The sequence below is a fragment of the Anser anser genome, assembly GCF_964211835.1.
Source record: "Anser anser genome assembly, chromosome: 2".
NCBI lineage: Eukaryota > Metazoa > Chordata > Aves > Anseriformes > Anatidae > Anser > Anser anser.
The window spans coordinates 93,163,036-93,183,467 of record NC_139721.1 but is presented as its reverse complement, the minus strand read 5'-3'; the positions used below and the strand labels follow the sequence as shown (position 1 = coordinate 93,183,467).

At 40.3% G+C, this 20,432-nt stretch overlaps 1 protein-coding gene across 24 annotated transcripts in view; it reads right to left on the bottom strand.

The window, feature by feature from the left end:
* Positions 1-6,500: 6,500 nt before the first annotated feature.
* ARPP21 (cAMP regulated phosphoprotein 21) overlaps positions 6,501-20,432 on the bottom strand; it is a 213,064-nt gene continuing 199,132 nt past the window's right edge. For 15 of the 24 annotated variants that reach the window (XM_083827514.1, XM_083827529.1, XM_083827521.1 and 12 more), the window contains 5 exons: positions 14,534-14,581; positions 13,707-13,784; positions 9,881-10,048; positions 8,513-8,664; positions 6,501-7,311 (listed from right to left, as the gene is read on the bottom strand). In XM_083827514.1, coding sequence (XP_083683640.1) covers positions 7,054-7,311; positions 8,513-8,664; positions 9,881-10,048; positions 13,707-13,784; positions 14,534-14,581 — 704 coding nt within the window. In that variant the 3' untranslated portion in view covers positions 6,501-7,053. The remainder of the gene's footprint in view (positions 7,312-8,512; positions 8,665-9,880; positions 10,049-13,706; positions 13,785-14,533; positions 14,582-20,432) is intronic. The other 9 variants (XM_083827519.1, XM_083827520.1, XM_083827522.1 and 6 more) reach the window with 2 other exon arrangements.

Sequence of the window (20,432 nt, the reverse complement as noted above, 5' to 3'; positions counted from 1 at the left end):
AATTTTGATTTCCTCTCCAAAATTAACCTTAGGAACAACCTCCCTACAGAACCCTGCTCAATTTCTTTATGGGGAACCAAATGAGTCCTTAGGACATGATTGCCTCCGAAATATAGAAGAGCAAACGAAATTGAGACCTGATCTAGAGGAGGTGGAATTACCCATCAGTGAACAGATATATGTGGATGGTTCCTCGAGAGTAGTCGAGGGAAAGCAAAAATCAGGATACGCGTTAGTAAACGAGAAAACATTTGAGATAGTGGAATCTGGACCTTTGAGCCCTAGCCGGTCTGCCCAAGCTTGCGAGCTATATGCCATATTGCAGGCCCTAAAATTGTTGAAAAATAAAAGCGGTACAATATATACAGATTCAAAATATGCTTATGGGGTAGTACATACATTTGGTAAAATATGGAAAGAAAGGGGGCTCATCAATTCACAAGGAAAGGGTTTAATACATCAGGAATTGATTACCCAGGTTTTACAAGCTATCAGAGAGCCCAAAGAAATTGCTGTAGTACATATAAAAGGGCATCAAAAAGGCCTCACCCCTCAGGTTAGGGGTAATAATCTAGCAGATCAGGAGGCAAAAAGGGCAGCATTAATGAGTATAAGAATTATAAGAACGAGGGAAGATTGCCCAGACTGTGGGAAATACTTAATACTTATACTTAATATATAATAATTAATATAATAATAATATAATAATATATAATAATGCTTAATATAATACTTAATACTGTGGGAAAGGCTTAAAGGAATTTCCATGTTATGATTGCTGGAGTGAATGGGGAGTTGATGGGATTGAATGCAATTGTTCAGAGGAAGAAAGCCCGCCTTATAAAAACTGCTACAAGTGCGGGCCGACTAACTCCCTGTGGTCGAATGGACCCATTCCCCTCCCCTTACTCTGTTTCACTAATACAGAAGAAGACAAGATGACACAAATGGGGGTTCAAAAAAAAAAAAAAAAAAAACCGATAAAGGGAAATGGGTACTGCCTGATGGACGGGAAGTGTTACCAAAATCAGTAGCTATGAGGGTGCTACGGAGATTTCATGAACAGACGCACTGGGGTACTCAGGCGTTGGTGGATCAATTTGCCACATATTATATGTGTATAGGGATTTATAATATAGCAAAGAGGATCGTAAATGATTGCATAACTTGTCGGAGGGTAAATGCTCAACACATGAGAAAAAGGGTCCCGGGAGGAGGACGAGAATTGGCACATCGACCTTTTGCAAAGATTCAATTAGATTTTACTGAACTTCCAAAAACGGGGCGATATAGATACTTACTAGTTATTGTAGACCACCTCACAAACTTTGTTGAAGCATTCCCTACGGCAAGGGCCACAGCTCAAACCGTGGTAAAGATATTATTAGAAAGCATCATACCCAGATACGGGGTAATAGAAGCAATTGACTCTGATCGAGGCCCACACTTTGTGTCAAAGGTATCCCGAGACACGATGAAGGCTCTGGGAATTAAATGGGAATATCACACTCCCTGGCATCCTCAGAGTTCGGGAAAGGTAGAACGAATGAATGGTGAAATTAAAAGCAACTAACAAAGCTTATGATAGAGACTAAAACCTCCTGGGTGAAATGTTTACCGCTTGAACTATTGAATATCCGGACATAGCCCCGAGCCGATGTCGGAATCTCACCTTTTGAAAGGCTGTATGGTATGCCTTATGATTTAGAGATGCCATCTGATCACCCCCAGGTACAGGATATCCAATTAAAACCTTATTTAATACAGCTTATGAACCAACGGAGGGAGTTGCAAGCGAAAGGCTTGGTGGCTAGATATAGCAATCCATAGGATACAACCTGGAGATAGGGTTCTAATTAAGACATGGAAAGAAACGTCTTTAACACCACGGTGGGGAGGCCCCTATGTTGTTTTACTTATCACAGAGACGGCTATCCGGACGGCTGAGAAGGGGTGAACGCATGCCAGTCGCGTGAAAGGACCGATCCAGAAAAGCAAATGGGAAGCGGTCACAGGCCCTGATGACTTAAAGCTCACGTTGAAACGAACTCGATAAGTATGGTCTAACTGTCTATGTATCGTAAAAAAAAAAAAGGAGGAAAGGGGACCCTGTTTGATCAGAAAAAGGTCGCAGTTACCTGAGAAACTCCCCTGAAGAACACTGCTGCTGCCAAGAAGAACTTGCACCTTGTAGTTCGCTGCAACCGAACTGACAAGCGAGGCAGAGAGTGAAACGGTGGGGAATTACGTGGCCAGGTAAAGAACTCTGGAAAATGGGCCCTAGCCATTTTTTTTGCGATACATAGTAATGGGTACGATTGTTTACACTGTTCCTGGGTCTGCGCACCCTCACAAACCTTTTAAATGGAGCCTGATTAGATGGGAAGATCACCATGTTGTTCAGCAGATAACTACTGCTGGGGGACTGATAGGGAAGGCATCATCTATATAAAGAAGGAAGAGACTAAGAGTCCCCAACGGGTGGGACCAAATCAGAAACTGTCGGGGAGTGTTTTGAGGATTCAGCCTACACAAGCTTTTAGAATGCTAACTCCTAATAGCCCTAAACCACTGGAGGTTGCTAATAAATCAGTAAACCCGGAGTATGGGATTAGAAATGAAGGGGTGGCCGGGAATAACATATGGAGAATCATGAATGCTAGTTATCAGTTGTTGAATCAACCAAATCCAGACGTGCCTAGACCTTGCTGGTTATGTCTTGATATAAGGCCCTCATATTACGACGCCATTGGGGATCTGGGAGAAACCACCCGTTCAAACGAAACCGATCCCCCACAATGCAATTGGGGAAGGGATGTAGGAATAACGTTAACGGAAGTAACTGGGAATGGCAGGTGCGTAGGCACGGTCCCTGGTGAGAAGTTCCATCTATGCAATATTACAGAAAATGTTACACAATTAGACAAAGAAAAATGGTTAATACCAGCAGATAACACCAGATGGGTATGTTTGTCTCTGGGGGTAACTCCATGCTTATCTTTGAAATTGTTCAACTCGTCTCATGATTTTTGTGTACAGGTAGTAATTATACCTAGGATTCTTTACCATTCTGAGGAGTATATGTACATCCAACATGCTATGGCAAAAAAAAAAAAACACTTAAGGAAGAGAGAGCCTATTACGGCTGTCACTTTAGCCACTCTGATGATTCTGGGGGCTGCAGGAGCCGGAACTGAAATTAACTCTCTGGTAAAACAAAGCCAAGAATTTACCTCTCTACGCATTGCTGTAGATGAGGATTTGGCCCGTATCGAGCAATCTATATCAGCTTTAGAGAAATCTGTGCGACAAAATCGTAGGGGATTAGATCTGATTTTTCTACAACAAGGAGGATTGTGTGCAGCCCTACGAGAGGAGTGTTGCGTATATGCAGATCATACTGGAGTAGTAAGGGATACAATGACTAAATTGAGAGAAGGGCTAGAAAAACAAAAAATAGAAAATGAAGCCCACCAGAATTGGTATGAATCCTGGTTTAATTACTCACTTTGGCTCACTACACTGCTATCAACTATAGCAGGACCTTTGTTGCTGCTCATATTAACACTAACTTTTGTACCATGTATATTCAATCGAATAATCGCGATTGTAAAAAAAAACCGATTAGAGGCAGCTCACCTTATGCTTGTGCGTGCGAAATATGAATCTCTTGAACAGGAGGAGGATGACGCAGAAACTTTAATATTGAGCAAACAAGTGCTTCAAAAATTCATCAATGAACAAAATATGTTAGAAAAAGAAAAAGGAGGGATTGTGATAAATTAGCGGGTGTTTGTTCATTGTCTTTAAAAGGAATTCAGAGGATCTGCTGAGAAGATAAGGTTTTGCAATTTACGACCTTGTTAAGGGGGAAGACTAAGCAAGTAGATAGTGGGGAGGGGGTGTTGGATAAACATCCTTGGTAAAACAAAGACTCTGTGAAATACTGTTTCCCGCTTCACTACCCTCCCCCTTGAACACGAGCACAACGCATGATCATTGAAAGAAAAACAACGACCCCCAACAACGAACTGCGCAGCTTCAGAAGGTCCAACAAGTCCTGACAAACCGAAACTTGGATGCTATAAAACGGCGACACTGAAAAGGGAAAGTTGCGTGCTGTGGTGGAGCGGAGACTCCCCAGCCGCCCAGCGCTGTTTTGCTTGTGCCTGCTTACTTAATTAATAAAATATTTCTGATAGACCAAGAAATTTGTATGGTCTCACTTATAACATGATACCTTCATAATTAGGGCATTCTTTATAGCTGAGGGAGATTATATTTGGTTTTCTTGTATGCCTGAGGAGATTCAAACTCTTTAGAGAGTGAGACAATCAGAGGATGTAGGCCATGTTGGAGCAGGTGGCTGTGACCTCCTCCTGAAACTGCTCGATTTTTCATAGCAAGTTAAAAACTCATTTCAGCAGAAACGTTCATAACGCTGCAAGTAGGTGCTCCTACCACAAGGCTGGGAGAATTCAAACAGTAGGATCCTTGCTGTCCACAGCTATTCACAGGTTTTATGTGAGCTGCTCATTGAACGAGCAGAGACAGGTAAACAATGGGAATTCACAGCCATATTCAATCACGGGACATGCTGTTTGCCAAGGGGACAAGACCAACAGAGTGGCATAAGAGCATGAGGAAATTGTATTTTAAGGGAAGTAAGATTCACAGACTTTGCTTTTTGACTCCCTTGCCTATTGCTACTGAGAGCATCTACAACCCATTGATCTATGATGCTGAGGGGGGGATTTTTTTTATTTTTAACCAGGCAAGTCACCCACAGTTCTCTTGATGAGAATGAAGATCGATCAGGTAAGAGTAACGCTTCAGAAAAGAGAAGAAACAAGACTTGAATGCAGTGATTTACTACAGGGTCTCTTTGCTCCAGACACCACATACACCTCAGTTTGCCCACCCTCCCTGCTACTTCAGTCTGTCCTGCCCAAAGTCACAAGTGGGTCCCTCTGCGGGACCCTGGAGCCCTGACTGGGAAGGACAGCCATTCATTCCAGGTCACTCATTCAGCAGCAGAAAATCCAATTAAGTATAACTATATTAATGCTAAGCGAGAACCCTCAGTAGTATATAAAACATTAAAAAGCAAGTACGCCATATGATGCAGGGTGTCTGAAATGAGAGCTCAGGGTCACAGGCAAAATCCAAATATTGTATATAGATTTAAAAAAGGAAAAAAAACTAATCAATCAGCATGTTCTCCCTAGGCATTTCACCTCTAATTGAAGAGTGAATTATGTTTACTTTCCTGCTCATGTTCTTGATTGTCTCTCAGCAAATGAATTGTGATTACATTACATAAAATAATGTGTAATGTGTAAAGTGTTTGGTTTTCTTTCTATCTCATAGGTCTGGATTCAGTAGAAATTCCACACTTTAACACACATGGAAAAACCACATTGAACATTGAAAAATATGTTTACTGTATAGAAAAGAAAAATATTTGTTTGAAATACAGATTGTAGCATGTGTGATTCCTGCTTCTGCAGCTGAGGCATGTAAAAGAAATACTGTCCTTAAAGGGAAAACCAAAGCCATTTCACATGCAAACTAGCAATGGCCAAGGGCATTGCTGACTACTATCATCTTGAGTATACCTAAAATCATACTAAAACACATGCAGATTTCACACACAAAAGGATCTCAGGCTTTCTCATGATTCTGGGGTGCTCAGCACCTATCTTAAAGGTATTCAAAACTGATCAAAAAGCAGTTTAAGTGAAAGAACAAATTTTTGTCCGGTAAATATATTTGCAACTCAAATGTTGTCAGCACTGAAGCAGAATGAGGAACTTCATACAGCATTTATAAATGAAGAATAATTTATCAAAACAAACTGGGAATTTGAGTGAACATGGATGTAATAATGAGAAACACCACAGGAAAAAAAGGGGTTGGGTTCTAAAACCTATAGATAAACCACTGTTCTGCATGTTTTAAGAGCTAATAAACCCTAATATATCATTCATCCCCACTACTTGAACTTGCTGGACTGTCTTGGGCTGTCACCCTTTTGTTTCAAAATGTCTTTATAGCTGCAGTAGCAATAACTGGGGAGAGCATCTCTCTCCACAGAGCAAAAGAATTACTGGGCACTGTGGCTGCCGCACCAGAAGGAACTGAGCTTCCAGCCAACGGACGAGATTTCACCAGACATGAAGGGGTGTATGACCTCTGAACAAATATAAGTTAGTAGCTGTAGCAAATGATGTTTGTGACATTAGTGGACTTGGGGACTGGAAATGCACAAACTTAGTTTAAGATAATCTGGCACCTCATTCACTGAACTCTTTCTGGGTGTCTATGCTAATATTTCTAAATGGCCTTAGCTATTATGGTATTGCTTGTTAGACATCCAGCCTTTTCCCCAAACACCCACAAGCTCATTGAGCATCATCTCTCCCTTAGCTTCTTCTGAAACAAGACAAGAACCAAAGGGAAGTTCACTCAGAAACAGAGAGGAGGCCAAGCAGGTGGTAGAAACATGACCTTTCTCCATGAGGTCAAATAGCTTTATTGTGATTAAACACTACAATACAGTATATATCCATAAAAAACTCTATAGTGTATATAAATTATTCCTTCCATTCAGTATTTTTTTTTCATTTTATTTTAGTTTTTTTTTTTCATTTCCATTACAGCTTTGGTACAATGTGATTTTATTATATTTTTAAATACTTTTAGCTTCACAAACTCAACACAAAGTACAAAACTATTCCGAATCAAGGATATTACAATCTACACAGTGGTGTTCAGTGGTAGGAAAAAATCTTACCTCAATGAATTCATGTCACTAGCTAAGCTATAAAGGCATACCTAGCAGACATGACAAGAATATGCACCATTAACCAGCAAACATTTTTTTTTCAAAATTTATTTTTTTACAGATTTTTTCCAGCAGCAAATCACTTGGGCATAGTCAGTACTTATGTCCTCAACTGATTATTCTGTTGTGTTCCTCTTCATTTGAAGGCCATGAGTTATTTGTCAAATAACGCACCACTATCCTTGTATATCCACTCTAAGCCAGTGTCAGTACTTTACCTGCCACCCTGCATTGTTAATGCTCGCACAGTTTGTCCTGCAGCTGGCAGAAATAACTGGAACGTTATTGGAGGGGCAGTGTGGGGCAATCAACCGTAGATTGTTCTGTGGGGCAGGAGGTATGACATTACAGTAAACAGGCATTCCAGTGGCTGTAAGTGTTCCTTGACCTGATTGATTAGGTAGCATGACTGGTTGTTGATATGATTGTTGTGGCAATCCTTGAGAACCCTGGGTCATTGGCACCTAGACAGACGTAGAGAAATATGTAGAAAAAATAATTAGTAAATAAATTAAAATAAGTTCAGAGTATTCCTATTTTCCTTCTATCTGAATTCAGGTATATGACATGCTCAGAAAAAAATTGTTATTTTCTGCTGCTCAGAACTATTCTAATGGCTGAGGATCTTTTTTTTGACTAGAGATGTGTTAAAAATAAGTCACTGTGCTCCAGGGACTAGTAAGTGGTTCTGTCATGATCTAGCTGAATGTGAATTTCTAAGATCATATTCTTACATTAATAATAACGCAAAACAAATATTCTTATTATACAGAAGACTCAACCCTGGTATATCTAAGGCCATCTAAAAGGTCTAAGCCTTTAACCTGATCGTTAACTTTAAAACACATTTTCCATATAGTAAATCTGAAGACATGAGGAGAAAATCATGGCCGCAAGCAATTCACCAATTTCCATCCGGGTTACTGTGGTGTTTTCAAAGAAGGCGATGGAAAGGAGGAATGGCTGCTCAATCAGTGTAATCTATTGAAAGGAGTTAATATCACTGTTTCTTAACTTTCCAGAGGGACCACACCAGAAACATAAGCACAGACCACCTCATAGGTGGCCTCAAGCTTTTGTCATATTTCACAGAATCCATGTATCAAGTTGGGAAAATACAGACTTTTGGGTAATTTACAGATCCGGTAAAACACAAGCCACTTCCTTCGCTCTCCCCTAACTCCAGTAAAACAAGTATCCCTCTAGCTACAGTTTGTTTTAGGAGACATGGTGAGATCCTCTCTCTTAGGGCACTGGCAAGAAACTTCATGCATGAGTAATTTTTAACTGGAACAGGAAAAGCCTTCAACTTAATTACAGAAAACGGTATCGAACTGTGAAAAAAAAAGTATCGTTTTTTATTTCTTTAATTCATTTTCTTCACAAGAAGTATAATTCCTTCATGCTTTCTGAAGTTTCTCCTGTACTGTAGGCTGCAATAAGTAGTTCATTTAATGTATTCCCAATTCAGAATGAAAATCGGGAGTAGTAAGAATACATAAACAGGAAGCAGAGAAACCAATTTGACTTAGAATGGTATTTATCAGGAGACCTCCTGTCACATGCTGCCCTAATGAAGTAATAAAGACCATTCTGTGATATGAAAACTTAATTCAATTAAGCACTCTCCAAAGAAGAAAAGCAGTCTTTACAGCTTCTAAGTACCTGATAAGACGACATGGCTGGATACTGCACCATCATGCCTTGCACCTGATTTCCCTGTTGATTATTCATCAGGCTCTGGCTTTGGGGAGGCTGCTGCATTCCCACGAGACCCTGGAATCCTTGCTGCTGGTTCGGCAGGACAGGCTGGTAACCTGCAAGAAGAAAGCCACCTTCAAATATGCTGCCCCTTTTACAGCCAAAATTAAAACTGTTCTCACTAATGGCGAATGATCCCAGTGTTTCTCCCCACATTGGTCAAAAAGGTGTTCTATTTCTATGGAAGCACTGATAGAAATAAAAATCTAAGGGGAACAACCGTGTCGTAGGTTGGCAGCCCTGGCAGGCTGATATGAGCAGGCAGCACACCTTCCTCGTGTCCTTCAACCCTGCAGGAAATACCACCTTGAGGGACATTTGACTTCAGTCCATGATTTAAGGCCCTGAACAAAGGCTTCAAGGTATTTCCAGAGGCAAAACCCCCACCAACTTCAAGGACATCAGTATTTGGCCTCACAATTTAACCCATCACTTTTCTTATCTTCAGAGTTGTGCCTCAGAAAGCACCTCCCTCCCTCTTACCTTTCTTGCAACACACCCCCCTAGCATGATGTAAACAAAGATGGCTTGATTTAATCAAGAACAGTATCTATATACACACTGGCTCCTCCTTGCCAGTTTTTATTTATCTATATATGATTAGAACATATTAAGAGTCACATTCTACCCTACTGTTTCACATTTGGCACAAGAGGAACTTGCAAGTGGCTGCACAAGGATGAAAAGCTGATGCTTTGGCTTCAACCTGTTGTTGGCTCTGTGTTCAAAGTCACCACAACATTGCTGGTTTTCTGGCTCCTCTGGGACTAACTGAGAAATGGGCAAAGTCTGTATTATCTGGAGGGCTAAGCCACTAAAGAAGCAGAAAAGTAGATGGGAAACAAAGTGCTGCTCAGCAGCAACGTGATCTGGCCTGAGAAACAGCCTTACAAGATGGAAGTGGGCTGGCTGGGTGAAGCTAATATTTAGAGATGAAGGATTTTGCAGAAAAAAGTTGAAAAGGAAAGGAAGATGTAGAAAGATCCTGTCCTTGAAAAATGCAGCCAGCCACAGTCATTGCAAATACGTGAATAATTCCTCCTTAAGACATTCTCTGTCCTCTAGCATTCGTATATTTCATATGTAGTTATGCAGTGCACTATTAACTTTGTAGTGATGTTCTCAGAATAAGCATATTTCAGGCAAAGGAGAATTATCAGAAGCAACAATGCTGTGTTATTTTTATATAAAAAACGTATGTCACGTCTGCTCAATTTATATTCATTAATACAGTACAAGGTTCAATATACTTCACGAATTGGAAAACATCACCTGCGTATTTCTTCATTATATAAGTAACCAATGTCTCTGTTTCTGCCAGTCTATCCTGAACTGATAGCTCTCCTTCAAAATCTTTTCTGATGCTAGAGAATAGTTGGGTATATCTGAACACTTTTGACATTAAAGATGCCTTTTCCACAGATATGAGATTAACGTCTCCTGTCAACAGAGCAAAACAAAAAAAAAAATCCATGAGTGATTAACTTGGCTGGGATATAGCAACAAACATCTCCCAAATGCACCAGATTATTATACATTCAAATTTGTTCTTTTCCTATGCACAAACACAGAGTCAGCATATTTTTTAGTCACAAAAATTACCAACATCAGAGTGCTGTAACTGAGTTTACAGAAGGCTTATACAGCAGTAGTAAAATTGCAAGTCCTCTTCTGCTCCTGTATACCAATTATAGGGAGGGTGGGGGGGGAGAAAGGAAGAAGTAAAGAAATGTAACACTACTATTCTGGTATTCACAAGACTGGAAATTTAAGCAGAAAAGAGTCAACTGACAGTGGAAGCTGCAGAAAATAATTCATTTCATATCACTTATGTTTGTCAACTTAAGTCCAGATATAGCAATGAATGAGGGATTGATGGTGGACTGTGGGATCTTCAGTGATGTGAAGCTGGGGAATGCTACCAAATTTTGGATCTGTGCTCACTGTGCTAGATTGTGATGCACTGGCACAGGGCAGCAAATGGTGCTATGCAGAAGCAGACAGTTGACACCATCAGGGTAAACAAGAGAGAAGCCCGGCTGTCATTGCTCAATGTAATTGCATCACCATTATTTTAATCAGGCTACTGCTGATACTCTGCTGTATGTTCAAACGTACAGCTGTCTCTTCGCCTCAGCTTTCTGTTCCATATTCACCAATATGATACATTTATTGTTCAGGGCAGACATAACTATCAAACAGAAACGAGTTATGAAAATGACTGGGTGTCTACCCTTATGCTGAACATGTAGGCATCACCTCATGGGGGCATTACATTGACTTGCACCTCTGCCCTGTCAAAACGTATGGGTGAAATCTTTCTCTGTATCAGCAGGCAAACACTGCTTAGCAGATAGTACAATCATACTGCATTTCAGGTGCAGGACAGCAAAAAGTGTCAAAAAGGTTTAAGTGCTGAGGTTCACTAGGCTATGGATTATTATTTTAACAATCCCATTACTCTTCAAGGACTTTCTTCTGCCCATAAGGCATGTGCACCCCTCACCCCTGTCCTAACATGCAGAGTCCTGCTTACTCCCTGGGCAATTTGAAGACTTCTTTCCCACTCCCTTTGCAAGAACTTTGCAATGCTTTGACCACACAGTGGGACCTCAATACAAGCAGAGAAAGTGCTTCAGATGTATTCTAACACACTTCCAATATGATTAAATAGGAGCAGAGAGATACTAGTGTAAGAATCTGGCTGCATTGTCTCCTGACTCTTCTTTGCCTTTAGGGGAAGTTGTCACGTCTGTGATTCAGAAGAGGCTACTGTAGTCTCTTGACCATTAGCTCCCTTGAACTGTGGGTGGAAACAGGTAAGTTTAAGGTTACTGCTCTCTTGCAAAGATGGTGGCTGTCATCTGTCCCTCATTTAATACCCTCAGACATTTTTTACAATTAGTACCCTATTAGTACCCTAATACAAAGAATTTATGGATGTCAGACCTTGCTGGAGAACCCCAGATGCAGTTGCTCAAAATCCACTTTCCCCTTCAAGGCTCTACAACTCAAATGAAGCCACTTCTCTGACAGCAAAGTCTGACCCTTTATGATGTTAAATATATGAAGAAAGATGCAAGTTCATGTACTGACCATAACCCAATAATGTACAAAGATACACTCCAATAGTGCAGAGTGGTACAGAATAAGAAAAGGTGAATGAATTCCTTTATCCGCAACAAGCTCTACAAGAAGCAAGAGGAAAAAGCTGTCGAAAAAACAACAACAAAAAAAGTTGCCCAAGTCTTTTACGCTAGATGGCTTCTGTTTCAGCACAAAAGCAAGCAGCAAGAACTGGCAGTCTATGTGGCAATCCATTTGTACAAGAATTTGTTAATATCAGAAACCATCTGCTTTGAATTTTCCACCTCCACAGCCAAAACTATGCAACTTTGACTCTGCATGCCACATAACATTTGAAACAGATCCTTCAGTGTTTACTGTATGTTGATGTCTTCATGTTTTTGCACACTGTCCAGGGAAAGAATGAAGATGGGTGAACTGAGACTCCTCATAACTGATAGCCTTGATATATCAAGCTTTCAGCAATGCTTATGAAACTGTATCATTCTAGCAAACTTTTTTTTTCCCTCCAAGGGCACAGACTATCAGAGAGTGCTATTTTCCCAACACTATTTTGTACACACAGCAGTTTCAATCCTGAACTCAGCTCTGCCATGCTTTTGACATGCTATTTATTTTTCAATGAAATGAAAATAATAGTGTTCTCAAAAGGCTTGGGAATTGACTGCAGTGCATACAAAGCCATCCATCACTGGGCAGAGATGGATATTTTGGAGCTACACAGGTGTCAGGAAACAAGTGAAAACAGGAAGTGGCACCATTCTGCAGCAATAGTTTTCTTCATAGTTGCTCTTTGGTTATTAGCTTTCTTACTACATAAAGTGTAATCCTTAAAAGTTTCTTTGTTGTCCCCTGAGAACATACATATTTTCTAATGGCAGTAACACATCAGATGAACCATCCTATTACTGCAAGCTCCAGGGCCTCTTTACTGCAATTATATCATCCTGCTCTATGTTATCTCTGCTACAAAGGAAGATTTTTTTTTTAAATCAGGGCAAACATAAGAGACATTGTTAAACAAGCAGAGGAACAAATTGTGCACAGAATTTCAATGAATGCCTCAGAGGAAAAATGAGCCTTGGATCGCAATCTAAATGGAAGAGGCTGTCATAACATCAAGGTAATTCTCTGAACCTTTATAGTTTGCATTACCATGCTGACAGTCAGCTACCTTAAACATCCCAGAGGGAAAAACACTACATGAAACACCCACAAATGTTTTAATTTCTTAATGAGGCTGTGGAGCTTAAAAGATAAAACACAGTGGTCTTGGGTCCAGTAACGTCACTCAGAGCTGTAACTAAGGCAGGCGCATTGATCTGCTGGCCTCAGCACATGCCCTTCATGAACAGCACATCCATGCTTGCAGGGACTGTTCCATTGCTCATTTTAGATTTGAAGCATATATTAGCAAGATAGCTTTGTAGTAGGCTTTTTACCTGGAGTGCTGACACACAATCAGCACTTGGGATGATGAGAATTTGGTCTGGCACGACTTCCTGAACCACAAATATTACTCTGCCCTCAGCACTTGCATCTAACAGGTTCTTTGCATCTAAGCTCATCCGATGCAATCACATAAATTTACAGAGGTTTTAATGTGAAGTGATTTGAAGGCTAATATTCTCCCTTTAGTGTAGTTCTATGAGAAGCCAAACTGTGGTCACCTGCAAACTTGGGACACGACCAAAATGCACATTTTCACAACACACTGCAGCAGCATGGCAACCTGAGACCAAAAGAAATTCAAAAGACAGACCTCAGCAGGGCTAACGGGGCTGGATGCAATGCTGCACAAATCTGGCTGTACTCCTGCCCGCTCCACAAGTACTGCAGTGCCTTTCTCAACCCAGCACCTCTGCCCTATGTCTCCTACTGTGGCACAGATCCTGCAGAAGGGTAACCCAGTCCCAAGTGCTGCACTTGCCACAGGTGCTCACATCCACAAAAGACTCCCCAAAACTGGGAGAAGAGAGTGAGAAAACTGATCTGAGATCAGAAAGTGCACCTCTTCCTGTGAGACCTGATGAACTCATTCCACTCCATTCATTCAAAAGATGAAAAGGTAGCTGCTGGTAGGTGGTTCCTGAACAGAGTGAAGAAAAAGTTACATAGTTGGAAGATAAACTTAGAATCATCCAGATTAGAAATAAAGTGTAAAGTTTCACCAGAGTCTATAATTAGCAAGGGGGCATTTTACCTAGAGATGAAGAAGCACACTTGCTATCACCTGAAATCTCCAAAATGAGGTTAGACAGCTTGCTAGAAGATATTCATCAGCTTAATAAGAACTTCTGGGAATAAAGGTGTGATCAGAGCGTGCTCTGTGTCCAGTATTATTCAGAACAGTGAATTACATGATCCAGGCTTGAAATACTTATGAAAAATGTTAGACAGTTAGCTCTTAGTAATTTTCTAGTCTTCCAGTGAAAAGCACTAAGTATCCATGTGTGAGAGTGGTTCCTCTTCCCAGTCTCTCCTTCCTTTGATCACGTACTGGCATTGACACCAGGTTGACTCCACCTGCAGAGAACTCAGCTGGTGGCTACCTAAGGGCTATTTCTGGGGTATTTTAGGTTGTTTCACCCCACTGGAGAAACAATCACTAAGTTTTGCAAGCTGCAGAATCTGATTGATATCAACTTCCACAATTTTGCCAGTCTGTTTTCCCTTACTTTTTAAAATAAGGTATGGGTGGGATGTAGTTTTTGCCTTATAATCACAGAAGCTTAGAATACCTGTGAGAAGTTACCTGTCAAAGAAAAAATGTCTTCATAAAACTACAATTCCATCATGCACGCATCAGTAAATTTGGTAAAGTTTTTGGCAACTCACTTATTTGCCAAAAGTTCTGAGTTGGTCCATCCCAAAGTACTTGCAAAGCTGAAAGGAAGAAAAAAATGAAGCAAGCAGTTCGGCAAGATCAAACACTCTGTCTTGGCACAAAGAACCCTTTGATTCTCAAACAGTCCCTAAGAGTTACCTGTAAAATATGAGGGAAGAAGGTCAGGCTGGGGAAGCAGGCTCAGTTCTGCACAGACTTACATTCAGACCAGTTGGCCAAGCCGTGGGAGGTGGATGCTCAAATCCTTTCCCAGCACAAGTGAAAGCTGGAATTTGAGGCAAGGGATTTCTATCAGTCAGAACAAAGCCCCCTGTGCTATGGGGGGGTCTGTCAGTACCTCCTGCTGACACTCTTTGTCTCACATCTGGATTGCAACCAGATGTTTCACCTCCCACACGAACATTGTAATGACCAGCTACAAAATCTCCCCATATGCCGCTGGCTCTAGAGAAGCATTGAGCTCAGGCTGGCTTTTCATGTCTGCACGTTATACATTAGATTTGGGTGGCTGCTGAGGAAGTCTTCCCCCCACCCCAAATTATTCAGTTTGTCATCAGTTGACCAGTTTCACACACACAGTAGACTGGAAGTCTCACTGAAAACACTGCTATAAAATTAAGCTGAATTTGTTTTCAGCCTCACCACCCCTAAGTGTCTGCAGTTTGGAAGACTCCCACAGAAGACATGTTAATTAATTTCTCCCTGCTGGTGTGTTATTTTCTATACAAGTCTGAAGATTTAAACTGCTTCTTGTGCAGCTGGAATCCAAAACACTTTGTAAGCAATTTTGTCGCTCAAGCTTGGATCTGAAACATGCTGTAAACCAAATCTGCTGCAGTTGATCAATCCACCCCTACTGTGTCTGCTTTCTCTCTGCACTACACATAAAAATGTCTTAACTTAGTAAGATATTTGGGCTTTGCTCCCCCTGAAGACATCTCAAATAATTTATGGGTATAAACTGGATACCACATGAGCTGAAAGAACAAATACATAGTAGCTTAATGCTAAAAATCTGTCCTCTTCCCCTGAAAACTTAAGACCATACAATTATTTCATTTTCACACATACACAAAGGAAAAACAAGAACACCTATGCCTGAAATAAAGGAGTCTTAAGCTAACTTGGAGGTGCAAGTTGGCTTAAAACACACAAAAAAGCACCTGTACCAATAACTACAGCAGCACATGCTCCTCTCCCCACACCACCCGCTGCACTCTGCAGGCACAGAGCTTCTGCACCAGCAGAAGCCTTCTCAAGTGAGTGACTTACAGTTTTGGCTGCTCTTGTTTAAGGCAAAAGCACTTCCCACTCCAGCAGCATAGCTTGCAAGGGAAAGCACATGGTATTATGCTAGTTTTGTTTTCAAAATTGAAAACTAATCACATTGATTCTTTCAAGTTGTGCAAGATCAAAACAATTTTTAGCTAATGGCACTCCAGTTACATTCATCGAAAACACAACAGGATAAATATTCCTAATCTGATTAGAATGACAGTGACTTGTATAATTCTCTACAGAGCTAGGGTTATAAAACTGCAGGATTTTGAATTTACTTTCTTAGAATATAATTGCTGCCAGAATTGTAGCTCCCTTGTTCCTAAATTAGCCGTAGCTTTGCTAAGAGTACATTCATGCTTCCTGAAGCTGGTACCAGATTAACACCCACATTGTTGGCAGACCCACAGAGAAAGGACCATATCTAGCTGCATTAGGGAGATTAAAAAGATGTATGCATCAGAGATATAAGACAGCAAGACTTTATTATCACAAGAGAAGGAAGAAAAATAGTGGTGCTAAGACAGCTTGTTCCCCCTGCTCTTCCTCTCTCTGGCTTAAAAAGTTCTCTGTTCTACAAAATCAACAGTGCAAAACAAGATATTTAAACTGTTCCATCTTCAGAAAAAGAAATCAAATTTAGAAATCGGCTGCAATTTTGCATTATTTCAGAACAACCCATTTGTTGGACTTGGTTAAAACTGCAGATGAAAATACCCAGCCACAAAAGAAAATATTTTGTGTGTAATGGCTCTGAAAATCCCCCCTATGCCTAGTCACATCCCACTGCTAGAGCAAGGACTGCCTTATCTAGCTGAACTGTCCATCCTTGAAGAGGATACTCTTCATGTATTCTTCTTCAAAGTCTATTTGAAATCCTGGTTCTACTTGCTTTGGAACCTCAGAACCTGTAAGAAACCCAAAGCACAGAGCATCCAAAGCATGGTTTCATGTGCTACTCTGGACACCACTGCCAAACAGGGGAACTTCCCAGCTGCTAACAAAACCCCAAAATCAGGGGAATAATGCATCCCATAGTTAAGCAAACACTCCCAGTTCAAGCAATTTGCAAGATCAGGGCCTCACAAGTCTATTTTTAACTCTGCTTGACCCATGTAAACTCGAATGTGCTACATTTATACCAAAACTAGGAGAGATTGCTTTGTGCAGAGATTTTTCATCAAGAATAGTAAGGGTATAAAATCAATAGGCCCATCTTAGTGGCAGAAAGCCTCCTGTTATTGCCGTCTGGGTTATATCAATGTGAGATGATGAAAGTTAGCACTGCACATCACATGATATTTAGAGCTTCTTATATGTCAGTACAAAAGAAACGTCCACAACATTTTCTTTTACCCTTTTTCTATGAAACCAAATTCTAACTGCTGGAGACAAGGGAAAGCATCAACTTTTAAAACCTATTTATATGCATGCTCACTGTCCCATGGAGGAAAAAGTGTTTTCACAAAGATCACTGAACTGTTATTTAGACCCTTCTCCTCTCATCATCCAAGCAACTAACGTCAGGGCTAACTTGCAAATCACGGATATAATGAAAGGAGTTTTATGAATCACTTGGAGATGCACAGTTGCCCATCAGTTACTTTTCCACGTCTAAAAAATTTAAAACCCCGTGACCTTGCTACCATGTCATAAAGCCCAGACAAATAAGAGAGAGGATTAAATACTGTCATTATATACCTAATGCAATCACAGACTGTAACATCTTCTGAGACTAAAATTTTAATTAAGGCAGGCTGGCATTTCCACACCCCCACGACCCCCAAATCAGTGTTCCAGGGGAACAGCAGGTAAGGTCAAACAAAAAGCTTATGTGATAAAATTGCTTGAGAGCACTCCTAGGAGACCTGGCATTATTAACAAGAACATCAAGAAGGGCACAGTTGAACAGTTCAAATATAAATGGCTGTATTCATTTTGCTTTTCACGATCAACTGAAGAACCTGAGAGAGCTGTTTTTTGACTAGAAATATATATTAATAGGCATCAAAATGAGCTTGAATAGATATAAATATAGATTTAAGGTTGGGGAAACATGTTAATTCTGTTTAAAATCTGGATCTATTCTTTTGATTCTCTACACAAAGGATTTCTAAATTATAGATCTTTAAGCACAACATGCTACTGCTAAGTGGCTTGATGCGGAAAATAAACCTGTTCTTGCTGAGAACCTAACATCATGTTATTACATGACCCTTTAATCACTTATTTTATTCTCTTTTCAATGTACTTTTCTTTCATGTTTGAAACCCTTTAGCACTGCTCCTGTTTTTTTTTTCAAAAATTATTAAAAAAATATTTTCTCTTCTCCTTGAAGATAAATGAATGTACACCTCTATCAGACATGGTATGTACCTCAAAGCTTCTGTAAGACTCAGAAATTCTATTTTTAAGACAAAATCCTTTTATCTCACTTCAGTAAAAATATAGAGGGAACAGCCAGCTGCAAGCCAAAATAATTGCAACACAATAATGCAGGGCTCCATTACAGCAGCATAATTCCGGTTAATCAGCTGATCCAGGATCTTGGCACTTACCCAGAGCCTGGAGCCTGACCTAAATGCATTAACCCAGACAAAGCATGTGCAGCTGTTTTGGTAATCTGAGGCTTCTGAATTTTATAGGAGACCAAAAAAAAAAAAAAAAAAGTCACTTATCCAGCAAATGACACAGGTGATATATAGAGAGGAGGAAAACATTTTATGCTGTTTAACTAAGCTAATCCACTGAGTCGCATGAACAGACTCAACAGCCTTTGGGAGATGGGCTTTGGAAAGAGCTTTCCTTTGGCCAGCACAATGAGCAAGGGTTTACCCTGGAGCAGCGTAGATGCCCAAAGCCTGCAGGGAGGGAGGTTACTGCAGGACCAGGAAAACATCATTTTGAGAGGTGTGAAGCCAAGCCATTGAAGGAATGTGCTATGGTCTGCTACTCAGTGCTAGTGACATCAAGGAGGTCCTGGAGGGCCCTATGGAAAAGCCAGGTTCAATTCCTCTGCCCTCAGCCCCTGCATGCCAATCCTGCTGACATTAATGAGAGCTAACAGGCTCACGGGCAGGCCAATACATCTTTGTAGAGACTTCCTGGGTTTCTCTTAAGAGCTTTGATGCTTAAAAAACATGCAAGTTTAGTCACAGCCATTACTGTGGCCATAAGTTGCTATACAGATGCAGTCTGTTGCACTTCCTCCTTACAGGATTTTTCAATAGCTAATTTACAACATAAGCGCAATTAAGAGCTAATATACAACTAACACCAATGTAAAAGCCCATTAACATTTAATAGCCACATTTCTTTAATATATGACATGCTGTAAGTCTTAACTCACACTAGAAAGTGTCACCTAGAGAGATGGCCTTGCCAGCAATGCATTACAGAGGGTCTTCATGTAAAATAACTACAGAACACTGTATTCAGGATTTTGCTGAATTCAGAGACACTGATTATAACATTATTAATATAAGTGTTCATATATTCTTGCAGAAAAGCTAAACTTACCTTGAAGCTAAGATTTAAAGTGAACTAGAAGGAAATTAAGTATATAATTAACTATTTTACCATTATTATTTTCTGAAAAAAGAACCAGTACAATAGCTGTGACTAAAAACTGCAAGAAAAAAACTGATCTTTTCTCAACTCTCTACCCAGAAATCTGTATCCTGCAGACTTGCAAAATGTAACCTTTGTTATAAATTTTTCAATTACAATTTTCACATGTGGGTATTTTTCATGTGAAATGGTAACTTCCTTTAGTTCAGGGCAGGAATATAAACACTGTATCTGGTACGACCTTACACTTGGCCCTTATAAAAACATTCAAGCCCTTATAAAAAAACAAACAAACAAAAAAAAACACTGGCACCAACTTAACTCTTGGTATATACATACACATATCTACATACACACATATATTTATCTATTTCCAGCCAAAACCATCTACAGATGTGATTGACAGTGTTCAAGATATAGGAAGATAACAATAAATGTCCGAGTCACAAACCATCAGCTGGGTGAGGGGAATTGCTGCTCTCTGTGCTGTTGCAAACCAAAGCAGGAGGTGTTTAAGCCTCTGCATATACAGCGGGGCTGCAGGCACTATATACAGTCAGTGCAGCTCATGAGATTAACAGTACCCTGTGTAACAAACCCTTTATATATGCGTCTGTCTTTGCCTTCTGATATATAAAGCAGTTCCTGGCCATATTCTAACTACTATTTGCAAATGCCTACCCATTGCTTTTGTTAGTAAACATTAAGAACTTTGTGCAATGGGACATCTAGCCACCCAAACAATGTGAGGTGAGTTCCCAAATACAAAAGCAGCAGGATCAGATTTGAAAAAAGGTCTAATGCATCCATGCAAGCTGTGAGCCCACAGATTCACTGAATTTCAGCAGGTTTATCCCTGCATTACATCAGTTTGATTTTCTGGATTGCCCCCAAATAAGTATCAGTTGGCCTAATCAAACTGTTGATTTTCCATGATCTATAACTTAGCTCTCAGTATTGCTGGAATATCTACACGTATAAGCCCATGGTGAACCTCCACCATGCCAGCCATTGTGCAAACTTCAAGGTATAGCTGTAGTC